A 12,045-nucleotide genomic window follows, 5' to 3' on the forward strand; every position below is an offset into this window, starting at 1 on the left:
GGCCTCAGAGGGCCCAGCGCAGCAACTGGAATTTATAGTAAATCCCAGTTCCTAGGATGGTGTTTTTGCCTTTAAAATTAACATTTTACATTTCAGAAAAATACGCTGAATCAGATCCAGATACCTCAAATTAGTCAATAAACAGAAAAAAATTAATCTAAGAACTAATGTTCCTTTTATCCCTAATTTGCTTCTAGATGGAGCTGAAATGTATTGGTTCCTCCTACAGCTTCAGTCAAAATGTCCTCAGGGATTTATGTCATCAGGACACAGTTGGACCCCAAACTCTGTGAGGATTCTGTGTCTGCCCCCAAGTCCCTGCTGCTGTGTGCTCAGGCCTTGGGGTGTCCACATCCCATCATTCCAGCCAGTGGCTCCAAGCCACTTTGCTTTCCTTCTGAGAGTGGCACTGTGGTATACACTAGACAGAAGGTGCCACCATGATCGGCTTACTCTAGTCCTGGTTAAAGATGTCACTGTTCCACAGAGGAACAAGAAAAGAATTTATCATGGCAATACAGGATTTCTTGTGAAGGATTATTTTTTAATTTTGAGATACAAAAGGATCCAAAACGGCCATATGAAATGGTAGTATTAACATACTGGTTCAAAAACACAGGATTATGAGGCCACCACACTGCCAACTGTAGAAAGGCAGAACATCCAACAGTAAATAGAACACAATCTCATTTTAAAGATACGAAAATATTATGTTATCTATGAATGGTAGTATTATTGATGGTTTTTAATTTCATTTTCCACTGTTTAATGGTGATGGACTTCTAGGGCAAAGAAAAAAACGTTTTGCTTATGATGCTACATAGAGCAACATTAAGGATAAAATTCCTTTGGGATGTACTTCAATAGCCAATTGGAATTTCTAACATTTAGAATCACAGACTGTGCAGAAGAGCCAGTGTAGCAGGCCTGAGGCTGCTGCTCTTTGAAGCATCTGCTTTCTAGGTCAGTCCTAGGCTGGCATCTGGGAACTTGGATTTCAGGTTCATTCCCAAACTGCCAAAAGCGGCTTATCATACCTAGAATGTTTGTACAAACAATGTGGTTTCTTTATGCTGAGCGTCTGCTTTCCTTCTGGGAGTGGCACTGTGGTATACACGAGACAGAAGGTGCCACCGTGATCGGCTCCTAATCAAGCCCTGGACACCGAGTCTCGAATGAGCTTCCCTGGTGGACAATAGTTCCCATACGCTGTCACGGCTCGTTGGAGGAATTAAGTGCATCTGTGTGACTCTACTGGGAGAGGAAGCTTGGAAGCTTGAACCTGGACTCCTCTGGGCTTTGCTCCATGTGCCTCTTCCCTCTGCTGATTTTGCTGTGTCCTGTCATAGTCACAGTGATTAGGATGGTTCGGCGTTGAGTCCTTTGAGTCCTTTGAGCAAAGCTAAGGGGGGATCTTGGAGACCCACAACACACAGACTCACAGCTAGAATCAAGATCATATCAGTGGCTTTCAGAGTTATTTTCATCCTTGAATCTTTTGTTCATGGAAGCCCAGAGTATAGATTCTCTGGTCAAAATGGGGAAAGGGGCTTGGGATTCCTCCTATCTGCTCCTCCCTACAGGTTCCAACCTATTACTCAGCCATCTCATTTTATATAAGAGTAAACTACAGCCAGAGAGGGTAAGTGATGTGGGGCTAAGCCAGCCCCAGGGACACAGTATGGCACATAGTATGGCATCACAGCTCACAGCAACCTCCAACTCCTGGGCTTAGGCAATTCTCTTGCCTTAGCCTCCTGAGTAATGGGGACTACAGGTGCCTACCACAACGCCCAGCTTTTTTTTTGTTTGTTTCAGTTTGGCCGGGGCGAGGTTCGAACCCGGCACCCTCGGTATATAGGGCCAGCGCCCTACCCACTATGCCACAGGCACTGCCCAGTCTGGGCACACGGCTAAATAAGGCTGGGCCCTCCTGCACACGGTAACCCTGGCTGGCTCTAGGATACCAATAGCAACTTGTCCCATGGAGGGTGATTCAGAGCAGTGAAGCAGACAATTCCATTATAAGAAAACAAAAGTGCAGATGGGCCCTTGCGGAGGAAGCATGTACCATGATGCTCTTGAGTCAAGAAGCCAACCAAAGGGTGGGAAAAAATGTGGCCACAGCTTCCTTGTGTCGCCTCCATTTCCAGCACCATTTCCAGAGAAGATGGACTCAGAAGAGGCAGCTACCTCTCCCATCTGGATTCTGCCAGGTTCACTCTATTCCAGGTGACCCAGATCTTGAGCTCTGATTTGAGGAGATGATTATTTCCCTATTCCGTAGATGCTCAGTGAGTCTTGCCCTCCCCAGTTTCATGCTCGGCATGAAGAAATGAAGGGAAAGTACAGGCTGGGCACAGTGGCTCTCACCTGTAATCCTAGAACTCTGGGAGGCTGAGGCAGGTGGACGGTTGGAGCTCAGGAGCTGGAGACCTCTGAGCAAGACAGCAAGACCCTGTCTCTACTAAAAATAGAAAAACTGAGGCAAGAGAATCGCTTGAGCCCAAGATCTTGAGGTTGCTGTGAGCTATGACACCACTCACAGAACCAAAGGAAGATTCTGTCTCAAAAAAGAAAAAAGAGAGAGAGAGAGAGAGAGTGAAAAAGTACAAATATAAAAGATGCGGCAGAAGGGCGGTGCCCGTAGCTCAGTGGGTAGGACGCTGGCTACATATTCCAGGCTGGCTGGTGGGTTAGACTCTGGCCCAGGCCACCTAAACAACAATAACAAATTGCAATTAAAAAAATAGCCGGGTGTGGCTCAGTGCCACATGCACTAAGGCTGGAGGGTTCGGGCCCAGCCCAGGTCAGCTAACCAACAATGACAACTGCAACAACAACAAAAATAGCTGGGCGCCTGTAGTTCCAGTTATATGGGAGGCTGAGAAAAGAGAATTGCTTAAGCCCAAGAGTTTGAGGTTGCTATGCGCTGTGATGCCATGGCTTTCTAACCCAGGGTGACAGCTAGAGACCCTGTCTCAAAAAAATAAAAAATAAAAAAGATAAAAAAGCTCATAATATGTACCTGGGATCATTAGGCACAGGAGAGGATCCGAGACCATCATGGTTTTCCTAAACTACCTGGGCCTCATCAGGCCCCTGTGAGCTGATGCAACTGAGTCAACCCTGTCACCTGCCACAGTCCCTCGAGTGGCTTGTGTTTCCGACCCATCTAGGCTCTGGCATATCTCCACACGTGCCACGCCTTCTCAAACCTGCTGGTAGTTCTCCCTGGATGCTCCTTCTCCTTTCACTTTTTCCACCTATTTCACTCATGCCCTCTTTGCATTTCAAACATTTATATAGTTAAACTCTGCAGATAGCTCTAATGGATTCTTCATTGCAGAAACAAGCCCAATAAAGCATCCCCCAAACTCCACAGCATGGCAAAGGCATCATGAGCAAATGAAAAGTGAGCAAAGTCTAGACCCCAAACAGCAGGAACCTTGTGACATTAACAAGGGCCCTTCAGATTGATCTGGTGGAGGTAAGTTTCAGCACAGTGACTAGAAAAACAGGTCTTGAAGAGGAGGATCAGAACAGACTTAGGGCTTAGCCTCAACGGGATACTCTTTTTGCCCATGTTAAAGTTTTCTTTCTTTTGCTAAACCAGAAACTCCAAAGAAAAGAAAATCAAAACAAAAAAATATGTTCTTGCCTTTTGGATTCCTGCTTTTTCCCAGTAATGGACATAATACTCAAAAGAGACCGTGGACGAGTTGATATCAAAGGGAGGGGAGAAGTTAATGATGAGGGAGCCTTCTCCTGGAGTCACCCCAACATCTTTTGGAGGCCCAATAGTAACTGAAAAAGAATTATAAACAGAAAACCATATATATACACATACCGGCACACACACACATATATTGTATAATACACTATATTATATAATACAGTATATACAGTTTGTATATAGACACACATGTTTATTTTGTATGCAGTAAGGCTGCATTCACAAGCACAAGACCGGCTAGGCATGGTGGCTCCCGCCTGTAGTCCCAGCACTTTGGGAGGCTGAGGTAGGAGCATTACTTGAGGTCAGGAGTTTGAGAGCAAACTGAGCAAGATTGAGACCCCATCTGTACAAAAGATAGCCAGGCATGGTAGTGAGCACCTGTAGTACCAGCCACTCAGGAAAATGACATGGGAGGATCTCTGAAGCCCGGGAGTTTGAGGCTGCTGTGAGCTATGATGATGCCACTACTCTCTGGCCCCAGAAACAGAGCAAGATCCTATCTGGCAGGGAAAAAGAAGCACAAACTACAAAAGACTGCTCTGAACTCAAGATTTCCTTGCAAGTAAACCTCTAATCAGGGTTCCTCAAACTTTTTAAACAGGGGGACAGTTCACTGTCCTTCAGACAGTTGGAGGCCCGGACTGTGGGCCCTGGAACGAGTCGGCAGCTAAGCAGGACAGGCAGCGGTGGCAAAAACACCCAGTGGACTGGATAAATGTCCTAGGCAGGTCACGTGTGGCCCGCGGGCCGTAGTTTGAGGACACCTGCTCTAAGTGGAAAGTGAGTCCTTGTAGTTGTCCATGATGAGGCCCAGAGCAATCTCTCTGCCCCTCAGGAGACAGCTCAGTGCAAGGAGATCAGAAGATCCCAGAGAAAGGGCTTTCTAGCAGGCATTTAGGATTGTCTCAGTTGAGATTTGGTTTACCAATCAGGAGTCATCTACCTTAAGTAATGCTGCCTAGTGACACTGTTGACATGACACTTTCACTGGATTTCCAGAGGAACAAAATTAGAAGGCTAACCATAGATCAGACTTCCATAGCAGAGTGGGAAAAGACTTTGTTAGCCCTTACTTACAATATACATGTGTATATAAAATTATAACATAAATGAGCAAAAGTGGTATTTGTAAACTTTTTTTTTTTTTTTTTTTTTGAGACAGAGCCTCAAGCTGTCCCCCTGGGTAGAGTGCCATGGCTTCACTGCTGACAGCAACCTCCAACTCCTGGGCTCAAGCGAGTCTCCTGCCTCAGTCTCTCAAGTAGCTGGGACCACAGGCGCCTGCCACAACGCCCAGCTATTTTTTGGTTGCAGCCATTATTGTTGTGTGGCGGGCCCGGGCTGGATTCAAACTTGCCACCTTAGGTGTATGTGGCTGGTGCCTTAGCTGCTTGAGCCACAGGCGCTGAGCCTGTAAACTTTTAAGTACATTTGTCTCCTGAGAAGTGTTGCCATGCCAAGTCTATTTGTTAAGGCTTTTCATGTAGTTCATAGGACAGCCAAGGACTATGACCCATGATGTGTTGTCACTGAAAGGCTATAGCAATTATCAAATACACACATACATTGTATAGTTAACTAGAGAAACTCTGATTAAAGTACAGGTTGGGAGACGGGGCGTGGTGGCTTGTGCCTGTATTCCTCGCACTCTGGGAGGCTGAAGCAGGTGAATTGCTTGAGCTCAGGAGTTCAGAACCAGCCTGAGGAAGAGCGAGACCCAGTCTCTAAAAATAGCCAGGTGTTGTGGCAGGCACCTGCAGTCCCAGGTACTCCAGAGGTTGAGGCAAGAGAATCACTTGAGCCCAGGAGTTTGAGGTTGCTGTGAGCTGTAGAGGCCACAACACTCTACCAAGGGCAAAAGTGAGACTCTGTTTCAAAAAAAAGTACATGTTGGGTCCTCTGAGTTCTAAGAGCCCTGTCTCTGAGCCTTTTACACAGGAGATAATTACATCACTGTGAACAGTCACGTATTCACCCTAGTGGAGCTGGATTCTCTTATAGTTCTGTGTTCTTCCCTGGGTGCTCCAGGTTGGTGAGGGTTGGGCATATGGTCTGGCCAAGCTTCTCTCTGTGCAAAAGAACTGGTTTCTGCAGAGTTGGCATCAGTGCCCTCTGGTCACTTGTTCTGGTAGAGAAGCTGAGTCCACACAATGCCCAGTGGCAAAGACAGGGCAGGGTCTAGCCCACTAGGCACTATGAAGAACAGAAACAGAGAAGATGAGGCAGTCCCTGCTGGCTGGTGATCTGCTGTGGACAACCCATTTGTCCTTAGGTACAAAGCCAGAAACCATGTGAGATAAAAGAAGTACTAGTAGTTTCTGACACAGAGGACAAAAGATGGTAACAGAAGCAGAATTTGTCTAGACGGTGGGTCCAGCATCAGCCAGCTGCTGCTCTCAGCCTGAGCTGAGGAGAGAAGTTCTTGGTTAGTTACTGGCTAATTGACATTCCCAGCTCCTGCGTTGGTAAAGCTTGAGGCAGTTGTTCTCTGATCACTTTCACTGCTTTTAGTGGCCTTATAATCAGTAACTGAGAAGGGGTTACCAGGTAAAGGAATGAGATGGTGGCTGGAGGAGTCAGGTTTGGCATCATACCAGCCTGGGTTCATATCCCCACCCTGCCATTAACCAGCTGTGTCAGCTGTTAACCAACTAGGGTGATGTTCACAGATGGGCTGCTAGTGACAAAAAGGTCTTTCATTCCACCTGCTCACAGACGGCAACACACATCCTCCAGCTTCCCTTTTCGCTGCTAAGTCAGCAGGATTAGCAGAAGTACCTGCAAGGCCTGGTGCCTGCTACAGGACTGTCATCTTCATGTATCCATTACCACATGGGAACATGGGACACCTAATGACTCACAGCTAAAAGGACAGTGTTCATAGGCCTGCCCTCCTTAAGAAAGCCCTGGGCCTGGAATATGATCCCAACCAGACAAGCTTCTTTTCTAAAGGAGAAAACAATCTCCCTTCTCTCCAAGCACTGAAGGAAGAATGGCTCAATGGAACAACAGAGAACAGAGGAGAGCTGCTTCCAGCTCTGTTTACTCAGATCTGTCTAACAGCTATATAAGTTTATCCCTATTTCTCAGATGAGGAAACTGAAGCCCAGAGGTGACATTCCTGAAAGGATGGCTTTGTTAATGAACTAGCTAACAGAGAAAGATAAAATATCAAACAGAAAGTTAGAGCAATAAACTCACAGCATATAATTGCCCCTTTGAAAACTCACAGCACAGCTTTCCCCTTTGTTTTGTTTTGATGAAACACCTGGGACTCAACTTGTCTTCAAGCTTAACTTGTTATCTTTGAGAGTTTATTTTCATAGCCTTGAAGAGCCCTAAGTGGACAGCAAGGGTGCAAGTGCCTTTCTTCAGTTCCTGCCAGACCAGATTTCAAGGGCCTCTAATAAGCTGGCATTGCAGAGAAAGAGGAAAAAAGAAAAAGCAGGGTCGGCGCCTGTGGCTCATGTGGCTAAGGTGCCAGCCACATACACCTAAGGTGGCAGGTTCGAATCCCCAGCCCGGCCAAACAACATGCCAAACATGGCAAACATGCCAAACAACAATGATGGCTGCAACCAAAAAATGGCCAGGCGTTGTGGCGGGCGCCTGTAGTCCCAGCTACTTGGGAGGCTGAGGCAGGAGACTCGCAAGAGCCCAGGAGTTGGAGGTTGCTGGGAGGCTCTGTCTCAAAAAAAAAAAAAAAAAAAAAAGAAAAGAAAAAGAACTCACAGCAATTTCACAGCCATTTTTGCTATCAGTTGGCTGCAATCACTTTTTTTTTCTTTGCTCCCAAACAAAAACCCCAAGTCCCCCATGCCCTCTGTACTGACACTTCTTTCTCTTGTGTTGTGCCTTTTCCACCTTTGGTAAGTAAAATAAACTTTCTTTCTTTGAAACTTTCTGAACTTTAAGGTAACATAAACTTTTTTTTTTTTAAGGTAACATAAACTTTTTACTTCTTACGATTTTGATCTTTGCGTAAGAAACCTTTCTCAGACTGCATCGTAAGTCCCTGCCTTACCAATTCCTTATGCATAGTGATGCAGCTGGTTAATGGCAGGGTGGGGATATGAACCCAGGCTGGTGTGATGCCAAACCTGACTCCTCCAGCCACTGGTTACTCATCCTCCACCTCAGTTACTGATTATAAGGCCACTAAAAGCAGTGAAAGTGGTCAGTGTGATCAGAGAACAACTGCCTCAAGTTTTACAAGTGCAGGAGCTGGGAATGTCAACTAGCCAGTAACTAACCAAGAACATCTCTCCTCAGTTCAGGCTGGGAGCAGCAGCTGGCTGATGCTGGACCCACTGTCACAACATGTTCTGCTTCTGTTACCATCTTTTGTCCTCTGGGCAGTGTCAGAAACTACCAGCACTTCTTTTATCTCACATGGTTTCTGGCTCTGTACCTAAGGACAAATGTCCACGGCAGATCACCAGCCAGCAGGGACTGCCCCATCTTCTGTTTCTATCCCTCATAGCACCTAGCACAAACCTTGGAGTCTTTAAAATTATTATTATTTTTGAGACAGAGTCTCACTATGTCACCCTCAGTAGAGTGCTATAGCATCACAGCTCACAGCAACCTCAAACTCCTGGGATTAAGCAATTCTCTTGCTTCAGCCTCCCAAGTAGCTGGGACTATAGGCACCTGCTACAATATCTGGCTGTTTTTTGTTGTAGTTGTCATTGTTGTTTTAGCTACTCGAACCCGCCAGCCTTGGTGTATGTGGCCAGTGCCCTACCTGCTGAGCTATGGGCACTGCCCTAAAAATCATTTTTATTACAGGAAATTTCAAAAATAGTAAATAAGTAGTGTGGTCACCCAACTTAACCATCAACCCATGGACAATTTTGTTTCTTCTATGACTACACATCTTGTCCTTATTCCTCCTGCTCTTTGGACTATTTTGATTATTATTATTTATTTTTTTTAGGACACATTAAAATTTGTTTTAATACTACTTTAGGGAAAAAAAATCACACTTTTAGTGAATGAACAAAAAACATTTTTACAGTACCAGTAGGCTATTATTCTTATCCATCATGCCATGAATTCATAGGGAAGAGTTTCCAGTAGCTCATGGAGGCATCTTGCCATTGAATGTGACAAAGCATTGATTGACTTTTGAATTCATGGGAAATAGGTCCCAGCACCTTGTATCACTGTTACATGGGGTCTATTGGTTATCCTGTGTGCTATGCTGTACACCTATTATGCCATGAGCTCATGGGGAATAAATAGGTTCTTGCACCTAAAAACATGGGTCCACTGGTACTCCTGTGTGCTATGTTATATGCTTATTACGCCATGAATTCACAGGGAATGGGTTCTAGGAGCTCAGGCTCCTTCCGTTGGTTCTCACAAAGTGGGCTTCCCTGGGTGGAGCAGGCTGGCGCTTCAGTTGAACCCAGGTTCCTTTCTCTTTGGCTTCCTTCTTTTTCTGATCATTTTCCTTCACACGTTTCAGGAAGCTATCTCAGCTCTTAGAGGGCTTAATATGCTCAATAGGAACATTAATCCTCTTGGCAAGAACCTTGCCCTTAACTTGTTTGTTTACAACAATGCCAACAGCACGCTGGGTAACACTGTAGACTCTTCTAGTTTTGCCATGGAAAACTGTGTGGCCTTTTTGAACAGTACCCATTCCCTTGATGTCTACAATATCACTTTTCTTGTAGATTCGCATACATGTGGCCAAAGGAACAACTCCATGTTTTCTAAAAGCCCTAGAGAACGTGTATCAGGTGCCTCTCCTCTTTCCCTTTGTGTTTGTCATTTTGGTGAATTACTGGAAGATGGCGACTCCGGCCGAAAGGCTATTTTGATTATTTTGAATAAATCTGAGACATTATATCATTTCTTTCTTTCTCTCTTTTTTTTTTTTTTTTGAGACAGAGCCTCAAGCTGTCCCCCTGGGTCTAGTGCCGTGGCACCACAGCTCACAGCAACCTCCAACTCCTGGGTTTAAGTGATTCTCTTGCCTCAGCCTCCCAAGTAGCTGGGACTACAGGGGCCCACCACAACACCTGACTATTTTTTGGTTGTAGCTGTCATTGTTGTTTGGCACACCCGGGCTGGATTTGAACCCTCCAGCTCTGGTGTATGTGGCTGGTGCCTTAGCCACATGAGCTATAGGCACCGAGCCAAGCTTAAGCCATTCTCTTGCCTTAAGTAGCTGGGACTACAAGTGCCCACCACAACATCCAGCTATTGTTTTGGTTGTAGTCATCATTGTTGTCTGGCAGGCCCAGGCTAGGTTCAAACCCGCCAGCTCTGCTGTACGTGGCTGGTACCCTAGCCCTGAGCTACAGGCCCTGAGCCTGCCCAGCTAATTTTTTTATTTTTAGGAGACAGGGTCTTCCTCTTGTTCTGGCTGGTCTAGAAATGAGCTTAAGCAATCCCCCTATCTCAGCCTTCTGGAGTGCTAGGGTTATAGGAGTGAGCCACTGTGCCTAGGTTTCCAATTATTGTTATTGTAGTAAAATATACATAATACAAAATTTAGCATCTTAACTAGGACACCACCTCTCCCTTTAAAAACATAACCAAAATACCATTATAACATCTAAAATAAACTAACAATTGTTCAACATTTCCTCATGTATCTACATAGTGGACACATTTCTTCAATTGCCTTATACTTTAGTTTGTTTGAATTAGGATCCAAAATAAGTTTTATACTTTGTGTGTGCATGACCCACAGACACTAAAAAAACAAGTGGTGCGGCTGGTCACCTGATAGATGCATCACTGAAGGAACAAATGGAGGAACTAGTACCTGAGGTTCTTCTGCCTCCTTCCACCTCCTGGGGACACATCTGTTCAGTCAATCACTCAACAAGTATTTAGGCCATGCCAGACCTTGTTCAAGGGTGAATGAAAGTCTTTCTTTATCGTAAAAGAAATTGCACCAGAACAGGTTAAGGGTGATCAGTGAGGCCAATGTGCTAGCATCCTTTCTAGCAAACTTTTTCTTTTTTCTTTTTTTTTTTTTGAGACAGAGCCTCAAGCTATCCCCCTGGGTAGAGTGCCATGGCATCACAGCTCACAGCAACCTCCAACTCCTGGGCTCAAGCAAGTCTCCTGCCTCAGCCTCCCAAGTAGCTGGGACCAAAGGCGCCCGCCACAACGCCTGGCTATATTTTGGTTGCTGCCATCATTGTTGTTTGGCGGGCCCAGGCTGGATTCCAATCCGCCACCTTAGGTGTATGTGGCTGGTGCCTTAGCCACTTGAGCCACAGGCACCGAGCCAGCAAACTTTTTCAGTAAAGGGCTAGAGTAAACTTAGGTTCTGCAGGCCCCAACAGTTTCTGTTGCAAATACTCAACTCTACTGTTGTGGCATGAAAGCTGGCATAGATGATTAAAAGGTGGGCATAACCATGTTCCAATAAAACTTTATTTACAAAAACAGGTAGTGGGCCACATTTGGCCTGTCGACTATAATTTGCTGACTCCTGGTTTAGCAAATCACACTCTCCTCCAACATGAGTGTGTGAGTCGCTGGTTATTTAGGGTGAGGGGCAGGACTGAAGTATGTGGAGCTGACACTGCTCAGTGAAGAGGCAAGTGAAGAAAACCTGCATCATACAATGGAAGTTTCAGACCCATGTATTCTCACCATTCAGATAGTGTAGAAACCAAGGCATTGTCACCCAAGCAGAGTGCAGTTCTCCCAGCTCAGCTTGAAGGCGCAGAGTGACATTAAAATCCATTGGGAAGCCCTTGGAGGTGCCACTTGCAGTGAAGTCGCATTCCGTCACTGTGATTTGTGTACAATTCACCCCCACGATGTCAATGTCGGACCAATCACTAAATGTGCTGGGAAGGAAAACAGGATTTCAATTCACAGAATTCGCTCTTCTTCTTAAAACAGTTTCCCCAGAGCTGACTTTTTTTTCTTTAATTGAGACAGAGTCTCATTATGTCACCCTCAGTAGAGTGCCATAGCGTCATAGCTCACAGCAACCTCAAACTCTTGGGCTTAAGTGATTCCTTGCCTCAGCCTTCTAAGCAGCTGGAACCACAGGTGCCTGCCACAATGCTCAGCTATTTTTTGGTTATAGTTGTCACTGTTGTTCGGCAGGCCCAGGCTGAGTTCAAACCCGCCAGCTCCAATGTTATGGAGCTGGCACCCTAGCTGCAAAGCTATAGGCGCCAAGCCCCAGAGCTCATTTTTCAAAAACAGCATTATTGAGAAATGATTCATGTACCATATAACTTTCCCATTTTTTAAAATAGTGTATGGGCTCGGCGCCTATAGCTCAACCGGCTAAGGCACCAGCCATGTACACCTAAGGT

General features: G+C 45.6%; 1 protein-coding gene across 2 annotated transcripts in view; it reads right to left on the reverse strand.

Moving 5' to 3' along the window:
* IFNGR2 (interferon gamma receptor 2) overlaps nucleotides 1-12,045 on the reverse strand; it is a 30,928-nt gene that overhangs the window by 5,055 nt on the left and 13,828 nt on the right. For both annotated transcript variants that reach the window (XM_012809679.2, XM_023517456.1), the window contains exons 3-4: nucleotides 11,366-11,565; nucleotides 3,662-3,807 (exon numbers count right to left, since the gene is read on the reverse strand). In XM_012809679.2, coding sequence (XP_012665133.1) covers nucleotides 3,662-3,807; nucleotides 11,366-11,565 — 346 coding nt within the window. The remainder of the gene's footprint in view (nucleotides 1-3,661; nucleotides 3,808-11,365; nucleotides 11,566-12,045) is intronic.

This window comes from Otolemur garnettii, unplaced genomic scaffold (genome assembly GCF_000181295.1).
Source record: "Otolemur garnettii isolate 467f Iridium unplaced genomic scaffold, OtoGar3 scaffold00111, whole genome shotgun sequence".
Lineage (NCBI taxonomy): Eukaryota > Metazoa > Chordata > Mammalia > Primates > Galagidae > Otolemur > Otolemur garnettii.